Source organism: Centrocercus urophasianus, unplaced genomic scaffold, assembly GCF_019232065.1.
Source record: "Centrocercus urophasianus isolate 14NV4802_14NV808 unplaced genomic scaffold, USGS_Curo_1.0 seq_19, whole genome shotgun sequence".
Lineage (NCBI taxonomy): Eukaryota > Metazoa > Chordata > Aves > Galliformes > Phasianidae > Centrocercus > Centrocercus urophasianus.
This window is the reverse complement of record NW_024884744.1, coordinates 13,524,007-13,537,035: the sequence shown is the minus strand read 5'-3', so window position 1 is coordinate 13,537,035 and position 13,029 is coordinate 13,524,007. Positions and strand designations below refer to the sequence as shown.

The window sequence follows — 13,029 nt, the reverse complement described above, 5'->3', positions numbered from 1 at the left end:
TGTGCTTTCTCATCTGTATTACTGTATTCATGTTAAGCTTTGGTCTTGAGATTTGACAGTGCCCTGTTTAGCAGAGGTATGTTTTAACCAGGTAGTCTGTTGCCCTGCAGCCACATAAACTGGCTCACCATCCATTGGGATCCACTGGCTCCCTGCTGTGTAGACCTGTAGCAGTGAGGTTAAATGGCACTACAGAGCAAAGGAGAGCAAGGGTGATATTCCTTCAGAGAGTCTTTGAAACAAGACAGAAAAGACTACTAAGTGGCAGTGCTAGAGGGATCTATGAGAATGCTTGATTATGGACACAGCTGGATGATTTTCATTAAGACTGCCCTAAATGCAAGCTTAGAGTTACAAAGAACATGTTCTGACACTTTCTTCCTGTGTTTGCAGGGGGTGGCCAAACCATTTGGTATGACAGCACTGTATTTAGATTAATAAAGTGGGTTAGAAATGTATCACAGAGTTTTTTTTCCTGGTCTTTTGAAAGGGTGTACCTGTACCTACACGCTTAATGTTCCAGAAGAGTAGCAAGTCACTGCTAGTTATTTTGAATTTAATTAACATTTTGGCATAATTGCTGCCTTCTTTTTGAAGAGCAGGATGGAGGAAGGCATGGATGTAATGCATATGACAGAAAGCAGCTTCAAGGATACATGTCCTTGCCCTGTGCTTCCATTGCCTGGTGTTCCTAGATGCTGATTTCCAGTTGGGCTCAGAGGAGACAGGGAAAATAAGAAGTCTGTGCAAGATGGAGAGTGCAAGAAGCCACTCCCTGTCTGGAAGGGACTGCCAAAATAGAAGCCTGCCTGTGATTGCAAGTCTTACTACCTGTGGTAGAGCAGCTGCACGTATGAACCAGGGAGGTCAGTTTGAAAAACCTTTCCAAGGTGATGCAGTTTCATCTAAGAGTGCCATCCTTATTATGAACAAGGCATGTACTTGCAGCAGATGGATTTGGTAGAAACTTCTATTTGACATGAGAAGGCTCTAAGGGAGTACCTTCACTACCCTTTATTAGTTAATGCAAAAGTAGAGTGTTGCAGAAGATGATTGCTGGTAGTCGAACAAGCTTTTTCATTTGTCAGTATTCTTATCTTTCATTCCACCTCCAGCTTGTTCTCTGGTCCAGGTTTGTTATGTATGTAGACTGCAAAGCACTTCATGCAGAGGAGAACAAAGATGTGTCTTAATACAGAGAACCTAAATCACACCACTTTGTCTGCTGCTTTAGTGGCAGTACACTAGTGGGATGCTGTTACCACAGCTATCAATGCCTTACAATTTTTATTTCCTTTTTTCTTCTCATCTGTATCTCATTTCTAGAAGTGAGGACTCAACTGACAAAGGCAGGCCTTTGGTTTTGCGTTAACAGCCTGTAGAGTCTGTAGAGCCTAAAATGCACAGGATTTGGATAGTTATACAAGAGTTTATGCTCATCTCAGTCCATGACATATTTCTGTCCTTCCAGTGTTTCTCACTCCCTCCTTTACCCTTCGATTGTTCTGGTCTAAGCCCTTGGACAGCTAGCTCTATGTGCTGAATAGCCAGAAATTCCTCTGCCAAATAAGAACCTTTCAGGTGTGAGGCCCTGGGATGCTATCTTAAAGCTGGTGAAAGGGTAGTATTAAAGAAAACATTTCTGTAATAAGAAGCTGGCAAGTGGTTGTAGTGCATTCTGTTATCTGTCCATGACTTTCCCTGGATTACATGCTTAGCTAAAGCAGCACTTCCACCTCAACTTTTACTGTTGTTCCCTTTTGGGGAAAAAAAAACCAAAACATTAAGGTGGTCAGTATGCATTGTTAGCAAAGAAAAGAGCTATAGAAAAATGTGTTAAAAACACAGCTTAGGATGTATGGATTCTCTTTCTTCATGGTGTTAATATGCCTCAGCTTCTGTTTATTTTAATGGCAGTCAAGACACTTGAGGATCACACTGCTGTAGTTCTTAAAAAAAAGTGTGTATGTATGTGTACATGTATACAAATATCTCATTTGTGGTGAAACATCACAAAACCAGTGGAAAAAGACAATATTACTTTTTATCAAGTTAAGCCACTTACAGAATGGCTAAAATATATAATCCTTCTGAAAAGGACACACACCAAGGTTTTGGTGGATATGGTAACTGTTCAGCAGTTCCATGCAAATTATATGGATGTTGAGTGCAAGTAGAAAGCAAGAAGCTGCTACGTTTAGACAAAGTAGAACAGGACTGCTTTCATGAAGGCAGCTACTCTAGGAAAACTTGAATCTCGACTGTGATAAATTTACTCAGTGAATAAATAAGAGACATGCTTTTGATTTGCTTTTCTTGTATAGTTGTATTTGTAGCCCCTGTACTTAATGGGCCATCCTGAGAGTGTGGAGTGTAAACCATGAATTCTAGAGAACAGTAATTACCCTCACATTCACTGCTCCTATAGTGGAACAAACAATGCCTGAAAACTGCCCACGTTAAAAGGGGAGGTTATACTGAACTGAGATGTGTAATCAGGCAAATGTTGGATTTTCAAGTGTTGTGCAAAACTTTTACATCTTTTCCTTATGTACCATTAACTCTAGATTTGCTTTGTGTAATTAAATTGCAAACAACAGCTAGAATACATCTGTGAATGTACTTATTCTAATAACACGTCATTTCAGAGGCTGAAGCAGCTACATTTAACCCATGTCTAAAGAATACAGTATCTCCCTCAATGCTTTTCAAGTAAAAGCACAGATCAATACATTTCCTATTCAAATTCAAGACAGGTTTCTGGCTGCTGCTCTGCTACTGGTGAAAGAGCCCTCATCACAGCATTCTTGCAATCTGCAATCTTATAATCTGTTGTAGCTGTTAGTAGTTGTGTTTTTTTTTTTTTCTTGGAACAGAGTATGTCTTGTTTCTTCCTTGTATGGGAGGGCTGTAGTTGTCTGCTTGTAATGTTCTCAATAACAAAGTCACACTAGCAGTACATTGGTGTGGCTGATGTTTCTTCAAAACAAGTCAATATGGCTTATTAATCACTGATTTAGCTATGCAGGGTTTTTTTTTTTTTAATTTTTAAAAAGCTGGTTTTACACTGAAAAGAGAGTAACAAACAACTCTTTGAAACTTGAAGAAATCCTATTCTCTGAATATGCATGAATGCAGGATTAAAATTAAATAGAAATTTTGCTCTTCAGTACGTGGGGTCCATTAAGAAACTCAAGACTTTAGCAATATTAGAAGATGTGGTTCTACTCCTGCCCTTTGTTTTGACACTGGTAATTTGTGATAATAATACTTACTGAATCAAGCTGAAAGAATTCCTACTTTGTTCCTTGTGAATTTTTTTTTTTTTGTTGGCACTGGTGCAGCATCAGACAGATGTGTAATTTCAAGAGTGAATGAAATTAAAAGATGTATTCTGAATTTTAAAATCTACAGAACAAGTGGACTAAGAAAAACAAGTATGTTTTGATTTAATATAAACACACTTGTGGTAGTTTGAAATGCAATACATAAAAAGTATTGCTTTTAGTGAATACAACTGAATTCTGATTTATTTTCAGCAATTTCTTGACATCATGTATTTTAAGGACCTAATGTGGATTCCTCTCTGGAATCTCTTGCCTTACTCGCAGATGCTCAGTTCTTAGATGGCTTGTGCTGGCCACCTTTTATCTAATTATCACAAGCTTTACATAGTAAATGGGAGTATAAAAATGACTGGCCAAGATAATAAAGAGAGCAGGAGAACCCACAGTCCATGTGCCTAAGAGCATGCACACAACACTGAGCACATCCTACATGGACAGAGATGCAGGTAAGTCTTAGCAGAGCTCACCCACCTCCAAGTGTGAATGCAGCTGGATCACATACAGGGTTAAACTCAACCAATTCAAGATGCTCCTTTCCTCTCTTTCCTTCCTCGCTTGGGAAGAGCTCTCTTCTTCCAGTTTGCTCTTCCACACATACACAGTTATTCAAAATGAATAAAAAACTGTTCTTAGTGTCACTTTAGTTACTTAAGAAATAATTCCTTCATATGGCAGATCCCTGGAAAGTTTATTGTCACCAGCCCCACTGGTTTTCACTTAACTTCAAACACAACAGACCCATGTAACATCTCTAAATTTGTTTTGGTTAGCTAACGTTATGATTTTGATAAGGAACAGTATTTAAAAGGGACAGTTAACTTACCTGTGATGTAGCCTTCTAAAGCTTTTGGCACCAGAGATTTTGCAGTTCTTAGGTCTTCAGCTGAGCATTTGCCTTCCTCCAGCCCAAAGGACATTCCCATTCTCTTCAACACTTCACTGTCATCATGAATCTCAAAAGTGTTATCGAAATTGAAGAGGTATTCAAATCTGAGTTTAAGAAGTTGAAGTGACATGATTTAGAAAAGAATGGCTTTGCTTTTTTTTTTCCTCCCTTTTTTTCTGTGTGTGTGTTCATGACCTGTAAAGGGTCTTTAAGAAAAAATAATTTCTTTCCTGCTTCTATGACAAGAATGCCTATGAAGTTTAAAATGGTACTCTGTCAATTAAAATGACTACCATTACAGAAAGAAAGGCTAACATTTTCTACCTCATTAAACAAATTCAAAGGAGAGTAAGGAGGTCTTAATAGACACAAACATTCACTTGTACTTAATCCAATTCTTTTAAAGGTCATCTGCAGCTCTGTCACTATAGTAAGTATTTTGTTTTCACTTCTTTTATTTTTAACTTTCTGTTCTAATCTGCAACACTCCTCCTGTGAACTGACCTATTTACTTTGCTACAGTTTTGCTTTTTGGATGCATTTAGATGCAGCCAGCAGAGCACTATGGTCAGACTTCAATGCTCAAATCCTAACATTTCTGCTACAGTATTCTCAAAATGTTTTTTATTGCGTGTACAAGTGCAGATAACACTATAAACTCAAGTGAGCTTTAATGATGGCAGGAGTATTTACACTAGCCTTACACTATCATCACAAGCTATTAAAGGCACAGACAGTGCTGGCTGCTCCAATGATTACAATAAAAGGCTGGTTCAAAGGAACTCGTTTTCTGCTGACAGAAGCTCCATCCCCAGAAAAACAATCCGTGATAGAATCTTTAAAAGGTAATTCTGATGGGTGGGCCTTCATTGATCTGAACTCTTATGTCATCTGTGGATTTTCTTTATTCTATGTTTTGTCTTTTTTTAAAAATACGTTTGAGTAAGTTTGGAAAAGTTGTCCCTCATGTGTACGTACAAAAGTTGTGTGTAGAAATGTGCTTTGGACTACATGCAGCTGTTTTCATTACAGGCATCGCTGCTTTTGTGATTCTGTGGTACTGCCTGTAGAATCTATACTGTTTATGCAGCTGTAGTTATGCAGGCATAACTGCACCAAAAGGAAAAATCCAGTGTGTGGCTGTACCTTTAATTGGTATGGTTACTTTCCTGCTGTCAGGACTGGTGTGGCTGAAGTCATGCAACTATGTTTAAACAAAGGGGATGGGAGACCAGTGTCATGCTGAACTGGCAAGCCGTGTGGTAATAACTGATTTCAGCTTTTATGGTCCAGTACTAAAGGTTGTATTTATTAATAGCTCCACGTTTTTCCTCCCACATGTTGTGGCCAAATACTGGATATTAGCAAGAAGTGGAACACACTAAACTAACTAACAGTATTATTTCCCCTCCATTACTTCTAGCAACCTCCCCTCTGTAAGAAATCTCTACGCTCCTCCTACTTTTGCCGTTAACAGCTATTGGACGGTTTTCTTTCAGAAACTTAACGTGGCCCCGTTTTGAACTTACATAAACTTCTGGCATGCACATTTTTAAGTGCTATGATTTGCAGAAAAAAACGGTAATAAAACCACTTATGTTCTTTTTACTTAACCTTGGTAACTTATCTTAATTTTCTCTAATTTTAAAGTTTAATAGGCAACTGGGAACAGCTGCATTCTGGGCACATTCCCTCTGTCAACCATGATTGTACAGACATCCGTGTATCTACTGCCCTCTCTTTTCTAGGCCAAACAGTCCAACTGTGCCTGATATGAAAGACCTTTCATTGCTGCAGTCACTCCTGCTGCCCTCCCATTTCTCCTGGTTCTGCTGTACTTGCAAGGGCCGGCCAGGTAGAGAAAATACTGTCTGCCTCAAGTTTTATGTGGTGTTTCTTGCTCTTTTTCCTAATAATTACTAACAGTGTTTTGGCCATTACTGAGAAATTCTGTTCTTATAAAATGATCTACTGGGCAGCTATCTTATTATTCAGTGTTAAACCCAGGTTCAGAGGTCAATACTGTAATGTTTCCAAACTTTACCTCTCCCATGAAAGTGTGAATTTGATCAACAATAATTTCACCTGCCACTGTGTTATCTACATGCATGTCATTCTTATGTCATCATCTACTAATTAAAAACCAACACTGATCAACCTGCTCATTTCCTTGAATAACTTGTCTTATTTTTACCAGTGGTATACATCTGTTGTTTCCTTTCATTAGAATTAACAATAATTTGGTTTCCTTTTTTTTTCCCCCCTTTACCATTCAGCCTGTTATTAAATTAACGAATGACTCTTTTGTCTTCGGTCATTTATTTTAGGGTCTACTGTGGATGGCCCAGTGATGTTAACCAGATTTCCACATTTCATGTTGAGTGAGACAAGAAAACTGCTGCACACCAGGTGACATCATACTACCCAGTCTATGTACAGGACATCTAAATCTTAGTAATGTCTACCTATTACTTGGGTTGCTGATTGGTTAAAAACAAAAACCAAACAAAATCCCCAAACCAACACAGAATCAAGAAACAAAACAGTGTCATGTTTGTCACTGTCTGTTCTTTTGGTGCCATAGTAATTTCAGGAAATTGTTTGACTTACATTACACAGTAGGTTGTAAGTCGTATTAAAACTGTTTATTATTTAATTACATGTTCTTTTTAGTTACTTGTAGTTTTAATATTTATACAGTTAGTTTTAATAATACTGCTTTGGGCATGTTGGTGGTAAGTTACATGACAATGCATACTAACTGACTGAGTGCAGTTCAAGACTGCATTTATAGACCACAGAACAAATTCTGTAACCTACAGAAAGCAAAACCACCTGCTTTCATCTAGTCAACTGGTTGTGATTGGATTAACAGTGACATAATAGTACCTTTCACTATCAGCCACATTTTCACAGAATGAAAAGGCATAAGCACACCAAAGTATCTAAGTGGAGAGTTTTTCAGGTAAACTGAAGAGTGCAACTTACGTTTCAAATTTCTATATCCTTTAGTTCCTTTTTTTCCCCTCAAAGAGTTAAGTGCAAGCTTTTTCCTATTGAAAAATGTCAAGAGATGTCATCTCTTTCAACACTATTATTATTACTTCTGGGCTGCTACTTTTGCCTAATTGATCACATCATCTTTCTGACTACATACATTTAGGAGGAAGAATTTGGAAGCACTACCAAATGGTTTTCTACTGCTAGTATAAAATGGCTAGTGCACTGCTAGTATAAAACTTGATTCAAGTCCTTCTGTCCTGTGCATGAATGCTCCTCGAAATGTCAGCCTTAAGTGCCTTTTACAACAGTGAAAGTCAGCTTGTTTTAACTAGCAGTTGTATAAACAATGGTTATAAACTTTCTTCTGCTACTACTGTAGTTGGATTAAACATAAAAACGAAAACACCAAACTGAGCCAAAACACCCATGAAATAAGTGACTGTGGGAAGTGTAAATGCACCATTACTTTACAAAAACTAGGGAAAGCTTCTCACACTTGTTCAGAAAATAATTCAAGTCCAGAAAGAAAAAATAAAGTTCTAAAAGTTGATTCCGCAAACACTCACTTGTCACTTGATATGCTGCAGTCAATAACGGTTCTCTTGCTAGTGTTGACGATTAAGAAAGGCAGCTGTATTGTGGAGTTTGAGGCTGGGGGACCTTGATTTTGTTGTTCATTTTGCTGATTTCTTTGTACCAAGTTTTTGAAAGCTATTTGCTGCAGAAAGAAAGAAAAAGCAATCACTGAATGAAGACATCAATATTTCCAGGAACTGGAACTTTACAGCTCTTCTCTGCCAACTCTCAGTGCCTCCAGTAACATTCTATCAGGTGTATCTCCCTCCTATCCCCCCGATGTGAAACAAGGGAGTGTGTAGTGAAAAATCTTTCCTCACCCCTTTAGAAAAAGCTCTGCAGTGAGACATCTATCTCCTCTGTTATTCTATATGTGTAATTACCTCAGACTAAGAGCTCTTAACACTGAAACAAAAGTTAACAGAAATTACTGCATTCTGCCTTTCTCCTGATCCATACTTCCTTTCCCTTCTCATTCATCACCATCTTCTTCTCAAACTCAAAGCAATACATTTTGAAATTCTCCTTTTTCAGCAGGTGCTGTTTGTGACATCAGCCCCTCTCTACCATTTTGCCATATTGGACCATGCAGGAAAATATGTGGTTTTAAGAAACATTATTTGAGGGATTGGAAGTCTGTGTACTCACCCACTTTGAGGTACTATTTCTCATACTTACTTAGGTAAAAGATAGGTAGACAAAATCCCTAAGGACTGCTCAATCACTTGAAAGTGAACATAACTAAGAATATAATTACAGTTGTAGATAGTAAGGGTAGGGCAAATCTGTCATTTTCAGACCAACAGTTGGAGAATTTGAGTTGTGTTATTTTAATCAGGATAATTTTATGTTAATCAGAGAAGCTTCTAATTTATTAGGTGAGTTGGAATAAGAACTGTCCTAAATAGGGGGAGGATGGGAAGCCAGATATTTAGTTTTCCATGAATATTAGCTGAAAACTGTATCATTGTCTTTGCACCAAGGAAAAAAATAGCCTTACTGCCAGTAACTTCATGCAGAAGTTTGATTGCATTGAAATAGTGAATGCCCATACGTAAGTGCTTTTATTTAACAATGCTCCTAACTGTACTTATGTTACTTTATTTATAAGGATGCATTTGAAATACATTCCTGCAAACAAAGCAAAAATTCAGATTGCCTCTAAGTCTTCTTGTGTGCTTCTCAGAATCTACAAGAGCTGCCATTTGCCAGTCTTTCATTCTTAGGATTCAGACATTATTCTCTCCCCTAGAACAATTTAGTATGTACTTACCCTCAGACAGCTGTAAATTTCATAGCCTAGAATGTGTTTTTTTTCAGTAGTCAGAGAAGGTAACTCGGGGCTTGGAGTTGTTCCAATTTTCACTAATGCTTGTAGTTTCAGCAGAACCTTTACAAAATGGCTGTGGCACACAGATGCAGCACATTGCTTTAGAATAGATAAAAAGGAACCAGGGTTTCAGCGTAAGAGGTTCCCAAGTTACCAACTTGAAAGATCTTAAGTATGAAACTTTTCCTCCCTAGTATATATCATAGCTGAATAATTTAAGAGGTTCTAATGCATTGGATTCTTACTGGTTAATTTCATTTATATTAAGATAATCAAACACATACCTGCAGCAGCAGTTCCTGTAGCTGGGCTCGTTTCTCTTTTATCCGTTCAATCCGCTTCTGTTTTTCTATCTTAAAACACAAATGCATCATAATTAATTAGTTACCTTTCTGCTTCATTGTGCCAGATGGAACAGGTTTTACAGTGACATTAATGTGCTGAACACCTTTACAAAAAAGACTCCTTTTTATTACTAAGTGGTGAATTCCAGGGTACAGTAAGCAAATTTCAAATCTTTTCAGCCCTACCCATTTACTATATATACCTTATATTTACCTTATTTTACCTTGTCTTGTTTTTTTCAGACAAATCATGTTGTCTCATGAGTATTTTTAAAAGACAGGACTGAGAAACCACAGCGTCTTCCCCTGTCAACAGTTTTACCTTCAGTAAAAGCCCCTACGAGGCTGTATCTCTTCACCCATTCCTGCTCTTCTGTACTGTTCACTGAGTGCTGATTAGCACCAAAAAAATACTTGAGGGGGTGCTTTGCATTTTTTTTTCACCTCTTGCCCTGCATTCTTTTTAATTGTGCGTCCTTTCCACTCTTCTCCCAGATGTAAGTTACCAGATAAAAATGTCATCATCTGCATCTTTCCAGGCACTTCCACTCTTTGTTTGGACTATTCACCTGAGACTTGATGGAAATAATGACATTTCAGAAGCAAAGAGAGTCAGCGGTAATGTTTTTTCCATTGGTACATCACCTGTTTCTTGTAACAGTTAAATTTACAATACAAAGTTGTCTTCAACCTAAAAATGCAGTGTTTAGGTCAGTAATAGTAATGAATGCTTACTGACACTGCAGCTGTAACCGAACAGTGCTCTGGGAAAACACTAACAAGATGGGCAGTAGCCATCATGCTTCAAAAGGTATTTTTCCTCATTATCTTGCTGATGCCAGCTTTGCCACTGTTCTCAGCTTTCAACTACTTCTCCATTCAACTGAAACAATATATTAAAACTTACCTGGACTGATTACATTCCCCATTTACAATGCTTTTTATTTTATTATCATCTCATATTATTTGCAAAGCATAATCCTTGAGAAGACGAATTTTCCAAGTTGCTGTAATAGCCAAAATATTAAAAGCTTTTTTCTTATTGTATTGAGAAAGACGATAAATATAACCTGAAGAAAAAGCTGTCCTGTACTGGACAGACTACTTCCCTCCCCTTTTAGGACAGCTAATGTCACAAGTATTACAAATGCAATGCACGTTAAGATGTATTTACAGATAGCTGCAGTGGGATTTTGCAGCAAATGCAATAACCTTTTATATTTATGGAATGTTTGGCCTGAAGCAGAAGCAACATTTGTGCATATAAATTCTGGCCTGCAAAAACATGGTAACTCTTAGCCTGCTGAAAAAAAACAATGGAAATAAGCAATAAGGAAAACTTTTTTTCCTGCTAGCTCACAATTAGTATTTGACATCCTAGTGAAAATTATTTTTCCATTTAGTAGTCCCTCCAAGCACGCACAGAATAGCAAAATAGGTCTCTCTTCAACTGTGTATACAACTTTGTGTTGTATAGTGCCAGTTATGCTGTCAGTTATACTGACAAGTTTTGTTTTTTTTTTTTTTTTTTACTTTCCTGTTTACTTTGGGTTACTACAGAGTAACTCTTAAAAATTATCCCTGATACAACAAATGAATATTTGCAAAGTAAACAGTTTTTGAAACTTGTGTAAGTTACACTAAATAAAACAAAACCAGGCACACAAACACATTGTTTCAGTTTAGTCAAATACCTAAAGGTGTTTTTTCATACTGTGCAAGAATGAAAACCAGTCAGGTTCAAATGGTGGGGAAAAGAAACCTCTTTTGAATTACAGCACCTCCATTATAATGACTTATGAACTATACAGAAGTTTGCATCAACCTCACTTTACCTCTAGATTCTGACATTCCTGAGCTGAGTTTGTAGGAAGGCCAATCCATCGGATTTCCTTTTTCTCCTTTGAAATTATGTTCATCGCCATCAACACATTAAGGGCATCATAAACTCTCCGTCTAATATTTTTCTGATCATAAGCCTGCTAAGAGACCAATGCAGCACTGATAACAATTAAAACATTCAAAAAAACCCCACAAAAACCCAACCAACCCACCAAGAAACACATTCTTCATAGCTAAAGGACAAAAAGAGCAGTTTTAAGTCAGAGTGACAGTAAAACAATACTGTCATCTGCTTGGCTATCACATCCAAGCACGTCTGTTCACAAAGGAAAGTTTACGACCTCCGTGAAGCCTCTGAGCAGCAGTGGCCATCACAGCAAGTCTGGTACAGGTGAAAAGCATGACAAGACCACGTGTGGTGGATAAAACAGTCTTCGGTGATTTTTTTTTTGGTCAGACTTCTCTATTTCGTTTATAATTTAGAGAGACCATATTTCTCAGTTTTAATTCTGTATTTTAAAAAGAAATTTGATATATAAATAATGTAAGAGTAAGTCACATTTACGAGATAGTTAACTGAGGGAAACCATGGGATGTGTCAGGATAGTGCAAAGCCGGCAGGCAGAGCAATTGTTTCATAAACCAGCCAATTTTATAGTGGTAGAAAAAAAATGCCCCCACATTTGCTTACCGAATCCGCAGCTAGGTGGCTGTTGGAATTTGTGAATTCTGATACCAGCTCATCAGCAACTTCATTGTATGAAGTTGTTCCTTTACGCTGAACTTTTTCACATACTTTCATGGAGAAGTGCCTCAGACCTTTCCCATTTTTGTCTCCTTTTTTGCTTCTTTTACTGTAAGGAGAAAAATAATCATTTTTATAAATTGAAATTTAATAAGATTACTTTGTTATGCAGCAAAATGTCTAGCTTTTGCAAGAGTAAAAAGAAAACCCAAGAGCTTAAGCTTATAGTAAAGGGAAAAACAGGAAATAGAATAGAGTAAGAGTGGCCCTGTACTTGAGGTGTGCAGCACTGTGCACTCCTGGCAGATTCTTACATGACTCAAAATCCAGTTCCTGCTTTTTCCCCACTGTCAGCTGCTCCCCTATGGAAGTTTTCAACTGAAGCCAATGCTGGAGCACTCAGCTCTCCCTAGGCTAGGATGTTTTTTGTTTCAAAATACCTCACTTTTAGAAGCCCAGTTATTTTCACTGATTCTCTAAATTTTATATTAATAAGTTAAGTTTTAATCTACAAAGGTTATTTTATTTCCTGTTGCATACACAATTTCACTGTATTTTCTCAGATCAATTTTTAAATCTAGCTATTACAATTGTACATGCTTTGATTTGCTTTTTAATTAAATGTTCTTCAGAGACAACATGACAAATGTCAGTAAGTTTACAAAATATGCTTGAGCAAGACTGCAAATCTTACTTCATTCTTGACTAACAGGATTACAGACACTCGGAAGCAAAAATACTAATATAACATAACCTAATAATATGCAAGACTCACATTAAAAAAAACCTTTTGCCTTTGCATTTCTTAATGAAAACACTGGAATTACTTGCATGCATTTCAAATTCTCAGTGGAATTTCTTTTTTAAAAAACTACAGCTATAGAAGTTGATTTGATTGATAGTTTCAGGGAGAGTTGTTATTTTACAGAGGTAGACTTAGCTACAGCAACTGTAAA

General features: G+C 37.3%; 1 protein-coding gene across 6 annotated transcripts in view; it reads right to left on the bottom strand.

The window, feature by feature from the left end:
* Nucleotides 1-13,029, bottom strand: part of TFDP2 (transcription factor Dp-2) — a 43,039-nt gene that overhangs the window by 8,112 nt on the left and 21,898 nt on the right. For 3 of the 6 annotated variants that reach the window (XM_042820610.1, XM_042820614.1, XM_042820615.1), the window contains 6 exons: nucleotides 12,020-12,182; nucleotides 11,322-11,468; nucleotides 9,427-9,495; nucleotides 9,086-9,241; nucleotides 7,803-7,954; nucleotides 4,171-4,337 (listed from right to left, as the gene is read on the bottom strand). In XM_042820610.1, the coding sequence (XP_042676544.1) occupies nucleotides 4,171-4,337; nucleotides 7,803-7,954; nucleotides 9,086-9,241; nucleotides 9,427-9,495; nucleotides 11,322-11,468; nucleotides 12,020-12,182 (854 nt within the window). The remainder of the gene's footprint in view (nucleotides 1-4,170; nucleotides 4,338-7,802; nucleotides 7,955-9,085; nucleotides 9,242-9,426; nucleotides 9,496-11,321; nucleotides 11,469-12,019; nucleotides 12,183-13,029) is intronic. The other 3 variants (XM_042820611.1, XM_042820612.1, XM_042820613.1) reach the window with 3 other exon arrangements.